Source organism: Phyllostomus discolor, chromosome 4 (assembly GCF_004126475.2).
Source record: "Phyllostomus discolor isolate MPI-MPIP mPhyDis1 chromosome 4, mPhyDis1.pri.v3, whole genome shotgun sequence".
Taxonomy (NCBI): Eukaryota; Metazoa; Chordata; class Mammalia; order Chiroptera; family Phyllostomidae; genus Phyllostomus; species Phyllostomus discolor.
The window spans coordinates 47,624,578-47,650,824 of NC_040906.2; the positions used below are offsets into that span (position 1 = coordinate 47,624,578).

The following is a 26,247-nucleotide window of genomic DNA, read 5'->3' on the forward strand; positions in this document are numbered from 1 at the left end:
TTGGGGCTCTCTGCGCTCCTTGGATTTCTTGGAAGACTGTTCCCTTTGCCAGTTTGGGGAAGTTCTCCTTTATTATTTGTTCAAATAACTTTTCCACTTGTTGGTCTTCCCCTTCTGGTACCCCTATAATTCGGATGTTGGAACGTTTAAAGGTGTCCTCGATGGTCTTAAGCTTTTCTTCGATTTTTTGAATTCTTATTTCATCATGCTCTCCTGCTTGGTTGATTCTATCTTCCTTCTGGTCCACTGTGTTGTTTTGAGATTCAGATTCCTTCCTTTCACAATTGGCTCTTCTCCGTGTGTCTTCCTGCATCCCTTTTATGGTAATCTGCATTTTTTCATGTAATTTGGATCCAAAATCCACCAGTTCCGTGAGCTTCCTGATCACCAGTGTTTTGAACTGTGCATCTGATAGATTGGCTATTTCTTGGTCACTCAAAAGGATGAGTCCTGGGGGTCTGATCTGTTCTGCTGGAAACATATCTTACGTCTTTCCCCGTCTCTGCTATTATTTTACTTATTTATTTATTTTTTCTCCGGTCTGGTCGCTCTTGTTACGGTGGGGGGCAGAGCCTTAGGTGTTCACCGGTGCTGGGGGCTCCAGTCGCTAGCTTGTGACGTTATATGTGGGGGCAGGGGCGGGAGCGGGGGCAGGAGGGATCAATGGCGACCCTTCCGTTCTCCTGGAGTCAGACACTTCCCTGGGCTTCTGGGCTGTGAGCTCTGCCCTGATCCCCAGTCGCTGCCCCACTGATTCCCCCAGCCGCCACTTGCGTACTCAGGGATCACCGCTACACCGCTGCGCTCCCGCGCCCCGGATTGCTGTCGCGCCGCTTCTGCACCAAATTTCCCCCGACCTCCCCGTGCCTGCGACCCGCGCCAGCCCCGCGCCCGCTGCTCGGCTCGTCGTCCCCTACCCGTCTGGATGTACGGGTCTACTTCAACTTCTAGGCTGTCCGTCTTCCATTTAGATAAATCCTCTGACAGTTCTGATATTATGACTGCACATCATTGTTGTAACTTATTGTTGCTCTGTTCTTGGTTGTGTGAGGAGGCACGGTGCGCCCACCTATTCCTCCATCTTGCCGGAGATTTTGTATTTTCTTAATGTCTACTATTTAAAACAATTCCTTAACTTTCCAGTAACCACCCATCTCTGACCACAGAGCTGAGATGCACACACACCCACCACAATACTGTCAAGTTTGCGATTGTTATTTTATAAAACTATAGGGAAATTCTTCAAAGGATAAACCAAAAATATAGGTATTTTAAAAATCTAGGTACAAACTGGATTAGCCCTGCAATCTTATCAGTGCATGATATTAATGGAGAAAAAAAAAAAACTTACCAGATGGAGACATATATTCTGCATTTGCCCTACAAACCACTTTGATAGGCAGATTACACATTTGCAAAAAGGCCTGTAAATCAAGAGAAGTATAGTAAGCCTAATGAAAACATATGCATATTTGAACACAACTTAAAAAATTTCTTTTCTAAACTTAAGAAATGGCTAATACAGTACCACTTTATTGGAAGAAAATAAATCTACCGAAAGTGAAAGATCTGTATGCCAAACAAAAATAAAGTGTTATTTCACTGCTAAAAAAATCAATATAATGTAGACATCAGTAAATGTATAAAGCTTAAGCATTTATATGTATAAGGAAGAAAATGTAAATTATCCACATTTATTTTACTGTATTAGTTTATGCAAGTCAATAATACTTTATATTGCTTTAATTTTCTTAAACTGATGACAAAAGTTCAAATTTTATAAGGTATTACTTAATTTCACTATTCTTGCCTTAGGAGAAACCTCTCATAATGTTATTTCTGCTACTTCAAAGTTCTCCCCAATAATACTAAATATCCTAACATGTAGTTTTTATTCCTTATTAAAGATATAATTTATTTCTACTTTGTTTAGAGTAACAAAAATGTTATAAGCAACTTAAATATCTAACAATAAGGAACAGGAACAGGTATATCATTTATGGTAAATATGAACCATGGAATATTATGCAATTTAAAAAATCACTCTTTTAAATAAAGAATTTTCTATGACCAAAAAAATGTCCACACTATAATACTAAGTGAAAAAATACAAAATTCTATTGACTGTATATAGACTTTTAAATGTTTTATATATATAAATTTTTCTTATATATAAAATGTTTTTTATATGTAAACTTTTAAATGTCTTTAAGATGTCAGTAAACTGCCAAACCTATATGCCTTCTGACTGGTTCTCTCAACTACTTTTTATAACTCTCAAAGCTTACTCCCCCTGTTGTCTCTTCTATGACATCCAGGCTTGTTTTTCTCACTAAATTTACCTACCTTTTTTCTATAAAATTATTCAATTGCGGAAAACATAGCTTACAATGGTTTTAATTACCACATACCAATTAGAAAACAAACTGTTTATCTATTTTCAAAACTGAGGAACTACTATAAATAGCAAATGTCAGCTGAGATAAATTAATAAATGACAAGGCTATTACTTACCTTATATTAAGATTATGAATAGACCAGCCTATCCTACCCAATAAAGATTTCTCACAGGGGCTGCCTATTACAATTCCTTCCTCAGTTCTAGATTGGAAATCAGTCTTAAGACTCTTGCAAAGTAGTAAGAATGTTCAACAGTGAATATTATCTTATACAAAGTGCTCCATTTGCTTAAAGGTATGTCAATTCTCTTCTTCAAATTTGTCTTCCCAAAACTCCAGTTCTCTAGGAATGCTCCTCTCTAAAAATAAACTCCACATGAGTCTGATTCCTTCTACTTACACCCTGATTCCTACATTGCTCTGTAACTCATGACTGCATGTCTGATGTCACCAAGTAAAAGTAGTATCTTAGAGAGCCAAGGAATAGATTTGAATTTTTTGTAGTTCTGTACCTGCTCCAATCTCCCTCATTATCCTACAGCTACCATAAAGATAGTGCACTACTTATAATAAGCATTCAGGGTTTAGTGACTGAGTAACCAAAGCTCTCAGAGTTTATCGTGGCAGAGGCTCTTAATTATCCCCCTATACATGTTATCCCCCTTCTCTACAATGAACCCATGAATTATATCTTCACGTATGGCTGCCTGAATGAAATAAGAACTTTATTTCCCTGGCTCCCTTATAAGATGGTGTGGCCAACCTTTAAATTCTCATCAATGGGACTTATTTGGGCAACTGCTAAAAACTTTCTTAAACAGGAAACTTTTTTCCTTCCTGTTGACTAGAATGTGCCTTTAAAGGATGAAAGGTGCCTTCAAACTAAATCGTGAAGTTCAAGTTCATTGTTGGAGATGGTAGAACAACAAGAGTAAAGAAGCCTAAGTATCTGACAGCCATGTTGTCACCAAACCTGTGTTACCTGTGTTTATCAGGAAAAAAACAAAACAAAACTAACAATTTATATTTGAATTTTTTGTCACTCAGAGACAAACTTAATCCTAACTAACTGACCAACAATTACTTTTTCTAAGTTTAAGCACCACCTCACCCAATGAAAGCTGATTCCTCTGTGTCTGTGTTAAGTGTACACACAGTCCTCTATCATCTGCACTCCTGATTTACAGTGATAATAGTGAGCTTCTTGATTGACCTGTAAGAACAGACTAGGGATGTGCTTCTCCAAATTCAGGTCTGCACGCATCAAAATCATGCAGAAGGCTTGTTAAAACAGTTTGCTAGGAAGAGAAGAATTAGAATAAACGGAACAGCTCTTTCAAGAAGACTGGATGAGAAGGAAGGAAGAATTAGGAAGTTCAGCTCCCTTGCATTACATTTATATCTGTACTGATGATGAAAGCCTGGGCTCAGTAAAACACAAGCGGGGGAAAAAAAACAGTGAAAATAGGCTGAAATGACAAGAAACAGGCAGAAAAACTGACATGCAAGATCCATGAGAGGGTAAACAGGTGCAGGGATTCTATTACAATGGAAACGAGACACTTTTTCCATTGTAATGTAAGGGGTAGTGGGCATCAGTGATGATGCCTGCAGTATAATAAGGGGGAAGATCAAGACAATGAGGAGATGTTCACATTCTGTGAGAAATGAAAGGACAAATCATCTGCTAAGAATAAGGGACTTAGCGGGAATTGAGGCCCTCAGAAGAACAAAAAGAATTTGAAAGAACTGCATAATGTATCTTCTCGAAGGTCTGAATAATATTCCATTGTTAGTTAACAATCATAATACTATAAAAATAGTAAATATGGTATTGTATCTTGCTAAACTATATGCATAATAGCAACTGTACTAATCAATATTCCAAAAATGTGTATTTCACTGAAAAGATTAAGCAAAATTATAATGTTCTGTAACCAAAGCCATACCTCCAATCCTGTGAATTTTCTACCCCTTTACTGTAAATAACTGACCTAATTTCGTCCAATAAAACAACACTAAACTTACCATACACTTCAATTGATGGCATAACTCTGGTTAGCCATAGAGTATCTTTACAGCATTTATTATAATTACTCTTCATCCCTGACTCAAAAGAAATTTTCTGAATTAACCTGTACTTCACCAAGAAGTCTGACGTCACGAACACAGTACTTTCATCCAAACTTTAACAATGCAAAACAAAACATTAAAGAATATAAAAAGTCTAAAACCAAACCAGGCTTTGATTCAAACAGTATTTTCCCTTTCTCTTGTAGGATGGAAAGAAATCCCCAAAAGTTTCCAAAGTAGACAATATTTTCACCTTTCATTTTCATTTTAGATCTTTTATCAGTACCCCAAATACTCCAAATGAAACAGACATGATATAACAACAAAATGTGATAAAACACATTTTACTTTCATTTCAGAAATCGTAAGCTGCATGAATTTATTCTTAGGTAAATACAAAGGAAAATGTAGTTTTACAATAATTATAATAATAAAACTGAGGATGACTCACCTAAGTCCTATTCCTTAGTTGGATATTTTATTCCAAACTAATTCATGTGATAGGCAATATAAAATATTTAAATCAGAAACTTAGCACATTCTATCAGAATAATGATCTATAAACTGTATTGTCCAAATGATAGCCCCTAGTCATCTGTGGCTATTAACTTAAATTTAAATGAATTAAAGTTGCATAAAATTTAAATTCAGTTCCCCAGTCATACTAGACACATTTCAACTGCTCAAAAGTCACATATGACTAGTGGATACCCTATTTATTGGACGGCACAAATAACAGAACATTTACATCATTGCAGAAAGTTCTATTGGACAGAGTGTGCCTGTAACAATGGTAAATCAGTGCACAAAAGACATCTTAGCAAGAAAGGTGGGCATCATCTCAAAGTGATTAGACTAAATATTATTCAAAACAACCTGCATTAACAGTACAGTGTCCACAAACCCTGCAAGTGATCAATCAACTTCTGTTAACAATGACACATTACACACTGTAACATTTTTAGTTTCAGAAATATAGGATTTACTCATTTGCTGAGCAACTCCAACTGCTAAAATGGTCAGTAAAAGCTAAGATTTAAAGAATGAATCAATTAAAACTACATCCTATATATTCATTCTTTGAATGTAAATTTACTGAATACCTAAGCACATGGCATGGTAGGTAATTCTTTTAAACACACACATATGCACACACAGAACATAATACCCAGTACCTGACTACTAAGACTCTGAAATTTAATAAGCTTGATGTTTAAACACATTAAATCAATTAATCAAATTCTTAACATTAAAAAAATCACTGAAGAGGTAGGGTGTCAATTTTTTTTTATTTTCTAAAAAAATAAATAAGTAAAGGGAAAAAAGTTACACCAGATCATTGATAACTGATTAAATATGAAGGATCTGCCCTGGCTGATGTGGCTAAGTGGATTAAGCACCGGACTGTGAACCAAGGGGTCGCAGGTTCGATTCCCAGTTGGAGCATGTGCCTGGGTTACGGGCCGGGTCCCCAATGTGGGGTGTGTGGGAGGCAACCACACACTGATGTTTCTCTCCCTCTCTTTCTCCTTCCCTTCCCCTCTCTGTAAAAATAAATAAATAAAATTAAAAATAAATAAATAAATATGAAGGATCAAACTTACACATTTATTTCTGCAATCCTTCAAAAAAAAATAAGTGAAGAAAGAGAAAACATATAAACCAAGAAAGACACAAAAAATGGGAGAGGAACCAAAGCAGACCAGAGATATCAATCCATTTTTGTAAGATGGGAAGCAGACACAGCAAGGCAGAGGACCACTGATAACTACGAACATACACAGGAGAAAATCAGTTAATTTGCATCATAGCAATAAGATTTGAAAACTGAAAAAATCAAGTACCACAGACAGCAGACATGAGGGAAAGAAATAAAAATAGGAGGATTGGATGAAAGTCTGTATAAGCCTCAGATAACTCACTAGCCCACCCCCAATCTGGTAGGAGACAGAGAGGTTCAGTCTCTAGAATAAACCAGCCAGAGAGACTTCTGACTTGAGACCCAAGCACAGCAGAGTGGGGAGAAGCAGGAGAAGGCGTCACACTGGAAAGAAGGTTAAATGAAAGTAAGTATACACTGACTTAAGAGATCCACAGCATCCCTGATGGTCAAGTCAAGGCCTTTCTGAATTTCTCTGTAGAAAATACCTACAAATATTGATGGTTTTCTTAAGGGTAGAGGTAAGGTGGGATTGGATAGTGGTCAAGAAAAATGGCAGCTCACTGTGCAATCAGTCTACAGGGAAGTCCACATGTCAAAAAGCCCCTCATCTCCCCATCAGCTTCGTAGTGCCTCACTCTTAAATATAAATTATTAGCAGAGATCAATAGATGTTTCAGAGAAGCCTCAAATGTCGAGAGCCAAAATAAACCACAAAAAAAGGAATTGAGAGGAAACAGAAAATGCAGAGTACAGAAGACATAAAAGAAAAATATTGGCTAATATTTATTGAGTACTAACTACATGCCAGGTACTTGCATTAGAGTTTTACCCTATGAGGTAGGTATAACAAATATCTTCATTTTAAGATAAGAAAATGGGTACAGAAATTAAGGAATCTGATCAAGGCACATATGAAGACAGGGAGGGAGGGAGGAAAGAGAGAACAAAAAAAAGAAGCAGCAAAGCACACAAAGAACTGAGCAAATAGGTGACACAATGACTCAACAGCAACTCTAAAAGCTAGATGATAACACAAGGCCTTCAAAATTCTAAGGAAAAATACTGTTAACCTAAAATTCTACATGTGGCCAAGGTACCAGTCAAGTGTGAAGAAAGAATAAAAATATTATCATACAAGCAAAGTCTTTAAATTTTTATTTTCCATATGCCCTTTCTCAGGAGGCAGGCTAATGAAGAATATGCTGCACAAAATAAAAATAACAAATCAAGAAGAAAAGGACATGGGGTGGGCCCAGAAAATAGGGGTTACAATCTAAAATAAAAGCAAAAAGAGCCCTGGCAGGGTGGCTTAGTTTGTTAGAGTGTCATCCCCATATGCCAATGTTGTGGATTCAATCCAGGTCAGGACACCTGTAAGAATCAACCAGTGGGCCCTGGCTGGCGTAGCTCAGTGGATTGAGCACGGGCTGGGAACCAAAGTGTCCCAGGTTCGATTCCCAGCCAGGGTACATTCCTGGGTTGCAGGCCACAGCCCCTAGCAACAGCATATTGATGTTTCTCTCTCTCTCTCTCTCTCTCTCTCTCTCTTTCTCCCTCCCTTCCCTCTCTAAAAATAAATAAGTAAAATATTTTTAAAAAAAGAAGACAGCTCTGAAGCCAGATAAGAAAAGAACTGCTCCAATTAAAGTAGTGACCAAAGGTTTCAAATGTACTATTTCCAAGAGAAAGAGCATGAGAGAAAGGACCTGATATGTGTGACCTTTGTGAGGGGGAGTTTTACAGTTCAAAGAGTTCAAGGGAGGAAACTACCCAAATGAATTAAATAAAGCAATTATTTACCCAAGGGGGTAAAATCATACAGAAAGAATATATTCATGGTACACTGAATACTGAATATTTAAAAATGAAATAGTAACACAAGCATCTTACCTAGAATACAGAGGTGAATACCTGGAAAAATAACACAGCTGAAAAGATTGTAAACTGGTTGTCTCTGGGTATCAGCACTGAGGTGGGGTAAAGGTTGAATACTAGGCTGGATTTTTGAGGATAAGCCTCTTATACTATGGTGGGAAGGTAAACCGACCCACACACTCTGAAACTGTTTGGTAATATCTATTACTAAGCATAGCCTACCCTATCAACCAACAATTCCACTCCCCATTATACTTGTATACCAAAAAGAAATAGGGCATATAACCATTACCACACATGTACAGGAATGTTCATATCAGCTTAATCCATAATAATCAAATATTTGGGAACACCTCAATGTCCATTAACATGAGTAGCAAACTGACTCTAAAATTCCTAACACCAAGACAAAAAGGATATAAAATGTTGCCAATTGCTATTATGAGAAAGGAAAAAGTAAACATAAAAGGACTACACATTTTGACTCTAACTTCTTTAGAAATAACATTCATTGAGAACTTTTAAATAAGAAAAAATTCTAGAAACAGTCCCAGAAGATGACACCTGCGATACTCCAAGAAGATTCTAAACTCTATTTTTCAGTAATCATTTCTGAATCATAATCTTCTGAAAACTATGGCTCAGTTTTTTCATAAAAATTGGTTTTGAAAAATATTTTATTTATATATAATTAAAATAAGGCTGTAAATCTAAAGTAACAAGAATAATCTGTTCAACCCTAACAAATATCTTAAATCTTAGATTCAAAAGTTGTTATTGTAGGTAACAATGCCTCCGCCTTCATTAGATTATAAAACTAGCAGCTTATATGTTGTAAGAAACCTTTCAAACATTGACACTGACAGAATATCAAGAATATAGACAGGGATCCTATTACACAATCCTTCAGTAACATGGTACAAGGCTTCCTCCGGCTTCTCATATCAGATTCCTCTGTCTTCTGAAGCTAGCTTTACTGTTAAAATTCCCATTTATGTGCATGGTACATCACTGGCAGATAATGATTATTAGCTCAATGAACAAGTAAAGAAAATGAAAACTTGAACAATACATCAAATCACAAAATAAACCAAGAGTAGAGAACTCTAAAACTCAGTAAATCACCCTGGCTGCTGTGGCTCAGTGGATTGAGCACCAGCCTGCAAACCAAAGGGTTGCTGGTTTGATTCCCAGTTAGGGCACATACCTTGGTTGCAAGCCAGGTCCCCAGTAGGGTACACACAAGAAGCAACCATGCACTGATGTTTCTCTCCCTCTCTTACTCCCTTCCCCTCCCTCTAAAAATAAGTAAATAAAATCTTTAAAAAATATATATAAAGCAGTATGAGGGTATTGCTATTATGAGGGTATTGCTATTACATGTAGAGTGGTCAGATAAGGGCTCACCAGTAAGGCCATATTTAAGCATAAAACTGAAGAAAGGGAGCAAGCCATGTAGATATCTAAGAGAAGAACATTCAAGTTCAAAGATGTGAAGCAATCTCGTGCTTAAACTGGCATATGTGAAGAATAGCTTGAAGTCCAGTGTGACAACTGGGAAATAAGGAAGTGAGTGGTAAGAGGTGAGATCAGAGAGACAACCAGATCATGTAGGACTTACAGATAAATTTTAAGAACTCTGGCCCTGGCTGGCGTAGCTCAGTGGATTGAGCATGGGCTGGGAACCAAAGTGTCCCAGGTTCGATTCCCAGCCAGAGTACATTCCTGGGTTGCAGGCCATAACCCCCAGCAACCGCACATTGATGTCTCTCTCTCTCTCTCTCTATCTCCCTCCCTTCCCTCTCTAAAAATAAATAAATAAAATATTTTTAAAAAATTTAAAAAAAAAGAACTCTGGCTTTTACTTTGAATAAGATGATCACTAGAAGGGGCTGAGCTGAGGGCTGCTGGAATCTGACTTACATTAAAGGATTACAAACAGCTATACAGAAATTACACTGCAGAGAGTAGAAGGGTGGAAAAAAGAACGAGTTAGGAGGGTTTTGCAATAATCTAGGCAAGAAGTGATAGGTAAGGCCAGGACCAAAGTGGGAGTGATGGAGGTGGTAAGAAGTCAGATTCTGGCTGTATTTTCAAGGTAGGGCCAAAAGGATTTGATGATAACTGGATGTGGATACAGGAAAGAGAGAGGACTCCAATGATGACTCAAAGTTTGACATAAACAAGCAGAATGTCGGAACAGCCATTTACCAAAAATGGGATGAGCAGGCTTTGGTGGGAGTAGGGGGACTCAGGAGTCTTTAGATGCTCTCCTCCAGTTATGACTTCTCTATTAAGAGTTCTGACAGGAAATGACAACTCTGCTCTCTCTTCAAAGGCCTAGAGTTGCTAATGTACAACTATATTCTTTGAAACCAGACAAGCAAATTCTATCCAAACATTGGGCGGCCTAATCTTAAAGGCCACCATATCTCTTTTGTGGACACAAGAGACAGAAATACATACAGATCAATATTATCTTTGTCAACACTTTCCTGCAGGTCTGTAATGTCAAGGTGTTAAGAAACTACTAGAGCTATAGATATAACACAGAATAAAAACACAAGGATAGTTTTTATCTTTCGTCATTTCTGTCCCCTGCATCTACAGACCACCAAGTGAAAAGCCAGTTTAACTACCTAGTTAAAATAGAAGCTTTAGGAAGCTAAAAAAGCCATCTGATTAAAGCAAAAATCTCCTGAAAATTTACTGAGAAGTGACTGACACATGAAAAAGCCACTGTCGGCAGGAGTCCTTTAAAATCTCAGCAAATATGGCTCAATCTTTAGGAGATTAAAATTATACATAACCATGTAGGTCTCATAATTAATATAAGTAGGAAGGTAGAATAGCATTAATGAGCAAATCAAACAAAAACAAAACATCTCAAGTATTAGGCATATCTAGTTTCTTCAAGTCTTTATTCGTGCAGAAATATGCTAATAATATTCCAGAAAGAAATCTGGGGATAAATGAGTGAAATTAAATTTAAAGTCAAAAAGTCATTCACTTTTCTTTTACAGAAAGCAAATATGATAGCAAGGAAATAGAATCTACAATATTAAAACATTCAAATATCAAATATCCTTTGTTTCAATTAATTGCATTGTATTTTTTAAAGGTAACTAAAACACTCAGCTCAGAAAACGGTAACAAGGGCTCAACCCCAGTTGAATGGAAACAGCCTGCCCTTGTCCCTACATTTGTACAGGGAGGATGCTGCCTCACTGAGACGCTATCCTTACCATCATTTCGAGCAACTGACTTTCTGTTGCTGACTCATAAGCCACACCACTCTTACAACTGGACAGACCATTAGCACATTCCCACTCCTTAATTGTCACTGGTTAAGTGCCTTAGCAGAACTTAATGGATCCTAACAGAATATAGATTTAAGAAGCAGGTTGTTTAAATGGAAGACTAGAGTATCTTTTGAAAAATGGGAGTCTTCTGCATGTCTTGAGAGTTAGTGTAGAACAGAATGGAGTTAATAGAGCAGAAGCCTCCCAGTGAGATCTCACTCAGTGGAATCTTGGTGACTGACTGTGTTAGCTTGAGAAAGTTCCTTTCCTTTATAAGCTTTCTGACTTCTAAAATGAAAACAATTTATTAAGCAGATTGAGGTACTATATGTAAAATACTATTTATAATGAAAATAAAAAAATTATACACTAAGATAAATATCTCTAAATAGATATTAAAAGGATATAATCAAAAGCACTTTTTAAAAGAATAAAAAGTAAATATACATCTGTTTTCAATATGTACCTCAAATGATATAAAATATTTTCTAACAAGGTAAAACAAGTGAATAAAAGTACTGACATAAACTTTTATTTATAAATAATTTTTCAAAGTAATACACGCTGATGAGACTGATAAATGAGCTGATAAAAGGCCTCCACCTCCAGAAGGCAATCTCCATTAGCACATACCAACTGACCGTGTCTATCTTGTCCACTACTTTATCCTTGGCATAGAATAGATTTTCAATAAACATTGGCTTAATAAATAAGATATTGATATTCATAATAACTAATACAAAGATAAGTTAATAGAAAACTAGTAACCTACAAGAAAGCTCATTGCTTTAAAAAATGAGGTGCAACTCCTATTAAGTTCAGAGGTGTTTTTAAAAGTCAATGAAATTACAAATATCAATAAGCAGATAATGTTTTAGAAAACTGTAACAGGAATTCAACTTAAAAAAATAGCTGTGCAGAAATCATAAGAAACTACAATTCAACAAGCATAAATAAGCTTTAAATAGAGCAAATATGTTATCAAAAATATGAAATGCCATTGACAGCACTGAGTGACAAAAACAGATCACATCAGAGGACCTTCCTTAATACAACTCTCACCTGAAAACTACTCCTGGAATATCTGACTCAGTTTTGGAAACATCAACATCTGACAGCTGTAGGAAACAAATCAAATTCAGAAAGAAAGCAACAAAAACAATAACCAGAACAGGAAAAGACACAAGCTTTCCCTGTTAGAATAAATATAAATAAAAGTAAGTTGTAGGGTCAAAATTAAGCAAAAGAGTTATAAAATAGGTAAAAGAACAGAAAGAATAATTACTGTAACCCAAGAATCTAGTGCAATACCAGTTGCCTGGCTAGTGCTCAATGAACAATTTGGGAGTAAAAAAAGAAACCACTTTTTTTCTGAGGTCCTATGATGAATGTCTTAAAGTTTTGTTATTTACAGATAAATATTCCCAAAAGAGAAAAATAACAATAACAGAAAAAACCCACAATTTAAAATTCTTAGGATAAGCTGAAGAGTAAATGGGAAGGATATAAAATGTATTCCTTTCATTTTAATAAAATCATGGTAACTCAGGATTGAATCATTTACCAACGAGCAGTAACAATGATCTTCTTTCTTTTTCTTTATTCCAAAAACAAAATAAACATCAGTTTTACAAGTAAAATATATAACAATATTCCTTAATTGTACTTAAACAAGAAAGTCAATATTGCTTCCCAATAAAGATATAAAAATAATACAAAATTTTAAAGAACTGTCTTTAATAAATCTTAAAAAAACTGGGTGCTTTATACTAATTAACACTGTAGAATTTAAGGAATTATAAAAGCTTCTAAAATGTACATAAATCACATTAATAAAGCTATCCAAATTCTAGATAGTGAACAATCAATCCATTTTCAGTCCAACTAGGTAAATCTATCCTTAGACGGCAGACCTTAGGTTTTTTCGTTAGGACAAAGCTTCTATTCTTTTCATAATTAAATCTGAAATATTTTATATAAAGACCCATCAAGGACTATTCTAAATCATGCAATGCCATTTTCAGGACACAAAATGAAAATGGTTCTGAATTTTAACTCATATCTTGTTTTACTAGGACACAAAGGAAAAGCTGTGATGACAACTGAAGAATTATTTTCCACCTTACTGAAGAGGCATGTTTTGAAATTAAAACCCATGAACAAATCTATCTACAAAATAATTCATTTTTATATCAAACAGCTGCAGACCCTGTAATTGAAATAATGTATCTAAGGTTACAAATTAAAAGTGTTAGGTATCATTCTTGAAGTGACAAATTAAGTACCTAATCCAGTTAAAGTAATAGCCATATTTGTAGTTTAACATAAATTAAGACCTTAATTATATTTGTGACTATTTTAAACAAAATAACAAACTCCTTTGTACCTGGGATTGTAATTTATAGCAAAGCCAGGTTCATTTTCCAAACCAATCTATTTCACACGGCAGAAGTACTGTGGTATAATGGTATAATGTAATTCTTGTTGGAGAATGTTGAAAGAGTAGATTCACTAAAAGCACAGAAGAGGTTTGAAGATAAATGAAGATGCTATTCATTCAAGGGTAATTTCATCTTAGAACTATATGAAAGATGTTTCACTCACACGGGGTTGTGTATGGCCTCAAATTTAAGTGTATTTTCAGCTCAAATACAATGCTGCTAGATCAATTATGTTGATACTGTATATCTAATAATGAAGAATTCTAGCTTTTTTCTGTTGAAAAAACAGACTGTCATTTTTTTCATCCTAACTGCTTTATTGCTCCATTTAACAACAGATTTTAAAATCCTGCATGATATTTACTTTTTAAGCAGAAAAGTATGCAATTGATATTCTATGGTAGCTTGCAAACTCTCAGAACATGAATTTTTGCTAAATTAAATATATATTTATATTAGCAAACCATCACCCTATATAACCAATTTCCATTATTTCACTAATTACTAAAAATAACAACTCTAACAGCCACCTAATTCTCTTTTGAATATTCTTCATTTTCACAAATCCAGTAAAACTAATTTAAATATCTTATATAACCATACCATTTATGTGTTGACAGATTAGTATTAATAATGAGCATTCTTTTAATCTGCTAAATTATTTGCAATTTAAGTTTTACATATTTAAATCATCCCACATATTTATTATAAGCATACATCACAAAAATGCTTTTATAGTTCTGGTATATAAAAGGTGATGAGGACAAGATATTCAATCTAAAAAAGATTAAACTCAGTGATATCAAGGAAACATCTGCAGCCTCCATTTTGCTCTTTAGAACACTGAAAAGGATTTTACAAACCCCCTTATGTAATAAATACTCACTAAATGCTCCCTACCCCTTAGTTTTCCTGTCCTTCTCCTAATCCTGAAAGTGAATAGAGCCTCATTTTGCAGAGCATAAACAAAGTGGGAGGGATGAACAAATGTTAAAAAACTAAAATTTTACACTTTATGAAATTTTTTAAAAGATATCAATTTTACAATGCTTTCCATAAAATAGTGTTCTATTAATAATTCTATATTAAAATAGATCCACTGGTATCACCCTACTTGTATTTATATTAGGTTTAAATTAAACTGAGACAAAAAAAAATGCATACAACCATAAACAACTTGTTTAAAGCAAAAAGGTATCCAACCAGATTGAAAATTCAAAATCGTTCCCTCCAAAATTTTGTAGGTAAGCTGTCCACTGTGACCACCTGCCATACAGCATTTTCACAATCACAGATGTTTCTCCAATGCAACCACCGCCATGTAGTCAGGACAAATACTCCTCCCTCTGTTCTTCACCTATCAGTACACTAGGATATCACCATTTAGCCACTAATTAATACATCCACCTAAAAAGCATCATTTGCTAAAAGGAAAAAGCAAGGGTCAGCTAAGTATCAGCAGATCTGACATGTTAGTGTTCATGGCCCAGCATTAATGGAGCCTATAAAAATGCTGACTTTTTGTAATGATACAACACACTCGATAGTAAGAATAGTGTTCTTGTTTTCGGTTGTCTTCCCTTTCATTTTTAGACATAAAGCATTCACAAAGGGAAGGGGAAAATGAGATTATAAAATGAAATAGGATTATTTTCCTTAATCTGAGCTTAACTGTTTTTCTTGCTTGAAGTAAAAACTGAGGAAGGAAAAACTAAGATTACTCTTTCATGCAAAATTCTCATAATAATCATCAGCATGAAATAAATTCAAACTTTTACAATAAAGACATTAAGCCCTGGCTGGATTGAGTGCTGGCCTACAGACCAAAGGGTCTCTAGTTCAACTCCCAGTCAGGGCACATGCCTGGGTTGTGGGCCAGGTCCCCAGTTGGGGGCGCACAAAAGGCAACCACACATCAATGTTTTTCTCTCCCTCTTTCTCCCTCCATTCCCTTCTCTCTAAAAATAAATAAATATTTTTAAAACACATTAAAAATATACATGTATATATATCTTTAAAGTCAAAATAGGCACTAATTCAGCATTTAACATCATCTTATGCTTCTACAGCTTTTACTTTCTTCAAAAGAATTTTCCATTTATTGCCAAACTTGAACTTCACAGTAACTCATAAGATAGGTAAGACTGCATTTATCCACATTTCAAAGATCCAAAAACTGAGGCATGTTTATCTTTCATATCTTAACGTAATCTATAAATTATAAGATATAATTGCTAGAAAATGTCAGAAATAATTTTTAAATTAAATACTTTTTTTGGATAAAAATTCAAAGATCTGTATCAAAGGACTGAACTGATATGCAGCAAAGTGTCATGAGTGTAGATTTTCGACTCAGCCTCTTTGGGTCTGCATTCTAGCTCTCCAAGTGCTACTTATATAACTTTGAGCCAACTGCTTAACCTCTCTGCCTCAGCTTCCTAATCTGTAAAATGGGAATAATACTACCTACCGGACAGTGTTGCTGTATGAGGGTTAGCTATGATACCTAAAGTACATATAACAAGACCCGGCATACAGAGTAAGTGCTATTTATATTCTAGCTACATTATTATTATTGTTCTTACTAACATGATCTGCATAATGGGAATTATAATAGCACCTACCTCATACAGTTGTTACAAGGATTAAATGAGTTACTAAGAATTAAGTGCTCAGCACAGTGATGAGCAAATTGTAGGCACTCACCAATACTGTCATCTGTTTATCTCCACAATTTCTGGGCTCTATGGCCTTGAGTAGAACTTTTCTGAGCTTCAGTTTCCACATCTTTAAAATGAGGTTACCATACTGCAGTGTTATGCTAAGGACTAAATGAGATACTTTACATAAAAGCTCTTAGTAGAGTGCCTTTCGCCATAAAAGCATTCAATAAATATTCAATTTTAAAACAAATCTTATTCAGTATTATTAGAATGATATTTTGTTTGATTTAAAGCATTCAATATTAACATTTTTAGGGTATGGAATGAAAGCATGATTACAAAAACTATTAATGCTCACACAAATTCAAATGTGTCCTAGCATTTATTTTAATTACTTCAGTGTTTTTAAGCATTATAAAACTTGCATGCTTCCCATTCCTTCTGCTGACATTGATTACGTGTACTTCTGTCAAAGAATCAGGAGAGAAGTAAATAATAACCAACATGCAGTGCATTTTTACAATATGCCAGATGCTTTTTCTAAAAGCTTTATATACATTAACACATTCACAACGTCCTCAGAACACCCAAAAGGACGGCTTCTATTATGTCTCCATCATCTATTACATCTAACACGTGAGAAAACTTGAAACAAAGTACTGTTTAATGTTTGCTGTATTTAGAGAAGAAACCAACTGCCCATTTCATTTGTGGAATCTACTATAAAAGATAGTATTTGAGGAAAATCAAATAAAACTTTTTTTTCTTGCAAAAAACCTGTAGAGCTCATATGTGTTTGTTCATACTGTATTTCTAGACATATGTTATCAATACAAGAGCCACCAGCTATATGTAGCTATTGAGCACATGAATAGCACAAATTGCAATGCACTGTAAGTATAAAATACACATCAGATTTTGAACTTAATATAAAAAAATGTAAAACATCCCATTAATAAATTTTGTATTGATTACATGTAAAAATGATACATGTGTAATATCTGGATATATTGTGTTAAATAAAATATATTATTAAAATTAATTTCACCTGTTTCTTTTTACTTTTGTTAATGGAGCTACTATAAAATTTTAAATTATCTGGATGATGCAGAAGGCCACAGCTAACAGCAACTAGTGATTGGCAGCTTCATCACAACAATTTACCCACTTGTGCATCATGTCTCCTGCAGAGTTTTTTGGCAACAAAACATCAAATCACCCAGGGGAGTCAGCTCCCCTACAGCCCAGATTTGTCACTTTGTGACTATTGACTTTTCCCAAAACTAAAATCACCTTTGAAAGGGAAGGGATTTCAAACCATCAGTAAGATTCAGGAAAATACAATGGGGCAGCTGATGGCGATTGGGAGAACTGCGTGAGGTCCCAAGGTGCCTACTTTGAAGGGGACTGAGGCATCATTGTCCTATGTACAATGTTTCTTGTATCTTGTATCTTCTTCAATAAATGTCTATTTGTCATACTACATGGCTGGATACCTGGGGTCTGGACAGATCCTGTGTGTATATCTAGTTAGCTATATGTGCATGTGTGTATATATACATATACAGGTATACCCACACACAGAATATATTATGAAAATCATAGGAACACATGCTATACTAATATTTCATTATATTCAACACGCAAGATTATTTTACCAGGCAAACACTTGAGGCAATACCAGTACTTTGTGGATGAAGAAAGGAAAGCAAATCTAAAGAGGAAATATAGCCATGAGAAAAATATTTATTTTCTTTTAAACTGAAATCATAAAGGCCCCTTTAATCAAAAAAGATCTAACTACTTAGTTTCAGGGGTATAATAAATGCCAAGTCTATGTGGTAAGCAAAATTTAAATTTCCTGATGGCTTAACTAGCAGACTATTAAAATATGTGATGTTTGATATCTGGTATCTTCTAGAAAATATCCAGTTTATGGATACCTGTCACATTGTTTTGATCAATTTTATACATTTAACTGATTCTTCTAAACAGATACCGGTCCACTATATAGATGAAAATTGTTCCATAAAGTTTACATCAGATATCTGGAAAAGTCACATTTATAGTCATGGCTACTATCAGCTGTCAAGCCAAAGAATATTGAGAAAAACCAAGAATTTTTAATATATGCTGGTTAATTTATCATCTAAGTGACATATGTAGGATAACAAAAAATTGAAAATGGTTACGCAAAATTCTGCATTTTAAAAGGTTCTTTTTTTTCTGGTTTTATTTTTAATTGCAACTATGATTTGAGAAGCCATGGTGAGAAAGCAAATTAACAGGAACCATAAAAATAGAATTGCTAAATAGAGTACACACAAAGATTTCTTTTTCCCTTCCGCAGATTATTTAAAGCATTAATTTTTTATCAATAATATACAAATATTTTAGTTTGTAATAAAAAGTAGTTAAACCATCTATTCCAGGATTTTTCAACATTGACTCTATTTACATTTGGGGCTAGATAATTCTTAATTTGGAGAGACTGTCCTATGCATTGTAAGTTGTTTAACAACATCCCTGGCCTCTACCCAGGAGATGCCAATAGCATCCTCCCCAACAACTGTGACAACCAAAAATGTCCAAACATGGTCAAATGTCCTCTGTGAGACAGAAATCTCCCTTTAAGAACCACTGGTCTATTACTACCCAACATACCTTCCTACTTTGTGAAAATTACTTCAGTGTTTCCTAAACTACTATTTAGTTTTAAGAGCTCTTCATAGGGGATTCCCATACAGCTTCAGCAGAGATCAGTAAACTTACTGAAACCATATGCAGAATAGTCTGGATATGTTTTTATTTGCATGTGTGCACTGGAATGTGTTTCATCAGACCCTGAAAGAGTTATCCCAGAAGTGGCGATTAAAAAAGGGTTAAGAATTAGTGCTGCAACTGAAATGTTCACTGTGCCCTGAGCTACCTTTTCAAAGCTAGAAAGATTTAAAATACTAGTTTATACACAGCAAACAATTTATCGGTGTTATCAATTATCGGGCAAGACTGCTCTTACCACACTTATAAACCCTTCATTCAACATTTACTGACTACATTATATATTCTAGGCACTACATCACTAGTATTTGAAAGCTAAACTTAAATTCCAGCTCCCTCACCAAAAATAAATAAATAAATAAATGTTTTAAACTGAATAATATAAAATCCATATTTATTTCCTATAACCAACTAAAATTTCTGCTTCTCAAAAGTTGACATATGAAAATACACTAGTTATAATACTAGTGCCTAATGATAAAATAAAGGTAAATAAACTAAATAAATATAATTTATATTATTGGTAAAAAGATATAAATCTTCTAAAAAAACCTTAAAGATACTCAGACTCAAATGAATAAATTATTGTCCAACACATTTCTTTCCACCTCTCTCCCTGCCTTAAACAGAACACAAATGTACTGAATGACATACTGTGTATAAGACATAGTTATTAAGCCCAGAGATTATTACGTTGAATAAAAAATACAATGGAATAACCAAGCACCTGGCATGTTGCCCAGAACACAGGAAAAGTTCACAGTTCCTTCTCTTCCCTTTCTGTCCTCAAGATGCTCATAGTCTCATCTCCAATATAAGTATCACATGTTTTTACAGTTCTTTTATCTTTTGGATGCTAGACAAAAAAATCATCTTTTTGATTCAAAATATGTAAGCTAACTAAAAAAACAGCAGCTAAGTTAAAATATTTGAATAATTATAATTCTACCATCTACATAAACATTTCTCTCTCTCTCTCTCTTTTAAAAAAGCAAACAATCCCCAAGTATCCTATTCTTCCTATAGCGTAGTTTAAGGTTTACAGGGCCACTAATCTTTTTTGGATTACACAACTTCAATATACAATTTAAAGAGCTATTGTATTCAATAAGTGGTTTGGGTATAATAGACACTAATATAATCAATAAGTATATAAAAAATGACTACAGAAGAATATGTCTGCTTCAAGATTACCAATGGATTAATGCTAGAATGAGTACAATGAGAAAATGATGCTTTAAAATATGTGGTGAATAAATCTTTACAAATAAGTTGGAAAATAATTGTGTCCGTAAATGAATATATCACGCCCCCCCAAAATCAATACCATCATATCTAGCCCAAAACAAAACTACTAAGTGACTTTTTACAAAAAGAATGAATAATGAAGATTTTTATATTATCTACTGACAACAATTAACTGAATAATATTATATAATAAAATTAACCTTCAGAGAAGAGATGTTATATTGGTAATTGTAAATCACAGAAAAATTCTAAACAGACCATATCAGATAGTCTGGGGGGAAAAAAACTGCAACTCAAAATGGAAAAATACTACATTATTTATATATTTACCTGTACAGCAAGAGAGGCTGCATTGTCAGAAAGCAAAATTTGCTCCCCTGCAGAAACACAATAAAAGGTTGGAGTCAAAAGTGTGATTGCTAAACAACATATATTTTCACTTTTAAAAATATTCCTATTTTTAAAGAGATATAACCTTTCGCTAACATAATTATGAAGTTCTATATCAATGTTATTGTGTAATTATAATTTTGATTTTATTATCATTGTATGTAAATAACAATAAAATAAGACTACTTCCTCTAAAACTGGTATTTTATCACATTTTATCAGCAATATGTAATTAAAATTGCTCATTTAAAAACAAATACATTTTATTTTATAAGTTTTCAAGATATAGTCCTCTTCCTTTCATCCAAATTAAGCATATTTTAAAGCTAAGTACCATTTGTATGTATTTAAACCTCCCTAGTTAAAAGTAAAGCCATTCAGGACCACATAAAACCAGCTTGTACTTACTATTGCACAGTGTGTCTAGGTCTGTCACACAAAAGAAAGATGACAAGTTTGCTGCAATAAAAATTCCATGCTTAGAAGACTAGGGCTGCTGCCTATTAGTCTTCATTACTTTGCAGTCTTCTGACAATTGTAGCAGGCTGCTGAGCCCCAAATGGGGTCCATAATGTGATCTGATGATATATGAAGAGCTGCTAAAGGGAGCCTGAACCATCCTAGCCTATACATTTTAACAGTTCCTTTTTACTGAGAGCCCACTTTACCACAGGACTTCAAAAATCTGCTGTGTCAGCTATGGGTGCAGTAAATCTGCCAACTGCTCCTGCAACCACATCATTTTACACTGCCTACAGCAGCCAATATAATGAGTCAATAATAAACTAAGGACCTTATAAGCCATGAATACTTGGTTTACACTGGCAAATACAAGTTTAGGCAAAATCTCCTAGACAAATTACACGAGGGAATCTCCTTTCTTTATGTTTTACATTCTCCTTGTAGTAAATTATATTATTGAGGGATTTTTTTGGTAATAAATATATTTTCACGCAAAGCCATTTCTAATTGTGAACAAGTTCCTACCTTTCAGTTGCTGATACAATGTAGCATTTTCAGGCCAAGGTTCTGTAGCTGTGGAAACAAGATAGTGATAATTAGGCACATAGGGCAAAAACACATGAATAACCTACCAAATTAATAAGCACAAACATTGGCGTAGAGCACTTAAACCCAATTGCCAAGGTTACCTTAACTGTGGCAAACAATCATACCTTAGGTTCTATGGTAACCTGTATAAGTAGGTTTGATAATGTTTTAAATGAATGTTTGGTTTATTGTTTGGTGGTAATTTTTGTTTTTTTATGGGGAGGAGGTAGAAGACATCTTACCCAATCAAAATGAGATTTGAAAAAATAAAACAGCCTATATGCTACTATTCATTTACTTTCCCACAAGCACAGACATACCCAAAATATTACTTATACATATATAAAAAATACTGAACCAAATGTAAATGTTTAACAAAATAAATTTTCAAACAGACAATGCTGCATACATGAATCAAATATATCTGTATGATGCTGTGCATGTTGCCTTATAAATTGGTAGCATTTAAACATACAGAGGAATCCTGTTGTATGCTAGAACATTTCATTCCCTTGACCCCACCACCACCACCCCACAAAACACAAACAAGCTGACATCAGCAAATTACAGCAAAGGCCAGTAGCATGATGAAATAGTAAGAACCAACAATGTCAAATAAAACTGGTAAAGCTAATTTTAGGCCTAAAGCTAGGCTTGACCTTGACCCTTAACCGTTCATCTTCAGCATACTCTAGCTGGCTACAAATAGAGTATTAGCAACCTACCAGTGCTTAGAAAAAGCACTAGATTTAAATTTTGTCTAATCAACTGCACTTAAGAAGCAATGTCTCCACTGATAGATTATACAGGATATCATTTGTTGAATTCTTCTTTGTAAAAGCCATAAAACATCAGAATAACCAATTCTAACACAGTAACTACATTTACTCTCAAGAAAAAGGAAATTAAACATATGAAATCTGATAACAATTAGTATTTTCTTAATGTTTTAATTAATCTGGTTTCTATGACATAGCAACAAATTATTTTTTAATATATGACTGTAGCTGATATTTAAAAGAAATTTATGTATGTGCCCTGGCTGATGTGGCTCAGTTGGTTGGAGTGTCATCCTGTAACTGGAAGATTGTGGGTTTGATTCTTGGTCAGTGCATGTATCTGGGTACAGGGTGTGATTCTAGTCGGGGAACGTATGGGAGGCAACCAAAAAATGTTTCCCACTCACATCATTTCTCTCTCTCCCTTCCTCTCTCCTTCTAAAAGCAATTTAAAAATGTCCTTGGGTGAGGATTTAAAAAAATATGTATATGAAGCATTTTTTTCTTATGATCACTTAAGATGTACTAAAACAGTCCCAGAGATAAGGGGACCCCTTAATTTGCTTTTATTTATACTTCAGAATGAAAAGCAAAACATACTAGTGGTATTATAAATTATAGATGCTATTTTTGCTTTTGTTTAAGCTATACAAAATTAAACTCATACTTGAGTAATACCACGAAATCATCTAGCAAATAATGAACCATACATAGTTTTGTATGCTGTTAGCCACAATATTATACATACATGTGAAGGCTGTTGAGTTTCAACTCACATACAAAAAAGGCTGTGAAACAAAGTATGTGTTCTGCTACTATAAACTTTTTAACAAAGTAATATTTTAGTAAGAACTCAATTAACCTGTGTAACACAGTTTTATAAAAGTCAGGAAAACAAAAACAAGCTGACATCAGCAAATTACTCAGAAATAACCTTTTGGGATAAACTGTATGGTCAGCACACCTACACTGTTTACATCTGTATGAGAAACAAAACAACAAGGTTCATTCGTTATCAGGTCCTACATTATCAAAGATTCAATTATATGTATTATATTAATATTAAAGCAATAAAGCATAGAAATAAAATCTACAAAAATTGCAAATATATTAAAATTTATTGGCTTGAGGATATATACCGCATTTTCGGACTATAAGATGCACCCCCCCACCCCATTTGGGAAGAATAATGGTTGTTAATGCTGCTGTTCAGTTCTACTTATATTTACACTGGTGAAATATCATGTTATTTATGTTATTAAATATTTTACCACATTTTTTGCTTCAAAATTTTTTTTCCTATTTTCCTCCTCTAAAACCTAGATGCATCTTATGGTCCGAAAAATACAGGTATGTTGGATGCATCTTGTGTATGCTCCATTGTACCATGTTGGGCATACAGTTGGTGTTTGTTAACTATGCATGGAAAGAAAGAAAAGGGATATTTTAGTTAAACTTACCATTCTATTCCCTGAATATTCTGGCTAACCAAAATTTTACTGAACTTAATATTGTCAACTACATTAAAGAAATGAGGTGTTCTGATTAAATATTCTGGTACTTTTAACTGTTAGCTGTTTTGTATACATACTAGACATAAATTAAAAATTTTTTAAACAATGGAATAATGTATCCTTCACATTAAATACATGTTGAATATAGCTTAAATTCTATGATAAATCAAAAACTACCTCACTACTCTGCGATATAAAGAGTTCTCACATAAACAGTAATTTATGTGCTCAGTAATTCCAGTTAAAAGTTCATTTATCACTCTGGCTGGTGTGGCTTAGAGGGTTGAGAGCCGGCCTGCTAACTGAAAGGTCACTGGTTCAATTCCCAGTCATCGCACATGCCTGGGGTATGGGCAAGGTCCCCGACTGGGGGCAGACGAGAGGCAGCCAATCAATATTTCTCTCCCACTCTTTCTCTCCTTCCCTCCACCCTCTCTAAAAAATAAATGTTTTTTTTAAGTGAATTTATTATCACCCCCATGGCTTCTCCAGGTCTATCACATCAGACCTGTGTGAAAGTAAAAGAAATCTTGCAACATATTACCTGACTGAAAATAAGAATAAAGTTGCCTAGAACTATTACAAGCTCTGTTATTAAGAACCTAAAGCTAAAAATGGGGGTGAAAGTGGTATGTTTTTTTTACTTTTTTAAAGATTTTAGTCTTTTATTTTTAGAGAGAAGGGAAGTGAGGGAAAAAGAGAGGGAGAGAAACATCAATGTGTGGCTGCCTCTCATGCGCCCCCTACTGGGTACCTGGCCTGCAACCCAGGCATATACCCTGACTGGGAATCCTTTGGTTCACAGGCCAGCACTCAATCCACACCAGCCAGAGCTATTTTTCTTCATCCAAGATGCAAACAATGTTCCAATTCAGAAATTATTACTGAAAATAATTCTCAGAAAGTTAACTGCAAAACATCTGATGTTATCTTCACAAATAGAATCTACCAATTTAAAAAGAGAAGGCAAGAACACTGATAGAAACCTATACAATCATGTTATTGTAACAGCCTGCAATTCCAGTGCATCCATAGACCAGAAGGCAAGATAGAGTAAAGGAGGTGGGAAATGATCATTAGCCTTTCTCACCCATGAGCAGCTCACAGTATACAAGTATCACTGGTTTAAATGTGTCACCTACATAAACCAGCTCAAATAATTACATTTTAAACATGACATGGGACAAGAAATGTCTAGCATGTTGTTCAACAGAGAGCCCAAAGTGAAAATCCTAAGTTGTGTGTGTGTGTGGATCTACAAATCGACCATGCAGGTTTCTATATAGGAAATGAGCTCTTCGACTAACTTCATAAGCAAGTCCCTGAATCATGAGCATTATTATCCACATATAAAGTACAAAGCCTATTTCCTGGTTTGGGCAATATTAAATTAAAGCCTTTTTCCTGAGAAAGCCTATAATGGGAAAGACAAAGTACAAAAATACTTCCCTACTTCCCTTTCCCAAGGTTAAGCAAGTCAATACCCTCCCCTTGATTCTGACCATGTGAGAGATTAAGAACTTATAGTGCTAACAACAGACCTTAAAAATCTGTATTTAAAAAGAAAAATCTTTTTAAAAAAACAATAAAACATTTTAATCACATATGAGTTTTACTTTATTCAACCTAAAATGTTTTGGACCACTATACATTCAATATTGAATAAAATTTCATAACTGATCCTATTCTCAATTTCTATCATCAAAAGTACTCTCTGATATGAAATGTCTTTTTAAGCCTGCCTTAGGGAAGGGTCAGCCTTAGAATAAATATCGAAGGTGAAGCTCAAAGTTTCTGAAAAGAAGGCTGGAAGGAAATGCGAATTGAGAGAGAATGTGGATTAATGCTGCCAAGGTGCAAGTTACTGATATTATTAGTACATCAAAAGTAAACTTTATGCTTAAAGTTTGTATAGCTCTTAGAATAAAGGGCCCCACAATAGTTTGTGTGGCTCTTGGAATAAAGGTCAGAGTCATCATCTTGGCCCTACACATCACCTTCTCTACCTCTCTGGCCTCATCACACCTGCACCCCACCCACTCTGTATTCCAGCAACATTGGCCTTCATC

The 26,247-nt window shown here is 34.6% G+C and overlaps 1 protein-coding gene across 3 annotated transcripts in view; it reads right to left on the bottom strand.

Annotated features, from left to right (window-relative positions):
• The window catches only part of MTX2 (metaxin 2), a 61,400-nt gene that overhangs the window by 13,975 nt on the left and 21,178 nt on the right, over positions 1–26,247 (bottom strand). For 2 of the 3 annotated variants that reach the window (XR_004902599.1, XM_028509806.2), the window contains exons 2-4: positions 21,823–21,870; positions 20,776–20,822; positions 1,352–1,424 (exon numbers count right to left, since the gene is read on the bottom strand). Coding sequence is in view for 2 of the 3 variants with exons in the window: in XM_028509806.2 (XP_028365607.1) it covers positions 1,352–1,424; positions 20,776–20,822; positions 21,823–21,870 (168 nt within the window). In the remaining variant the exon portion in view is untranslated. Of the gene's footprint in view, positions 1–1,351; positions 1,425–12,374; positions 12,431–20,775; positions 20,823–21,822; positions 21,871–26,247 lie in introns of all 3 variants that reach the window. The other variant, XM_036023257.1, reaches the window with a different exon arrangement.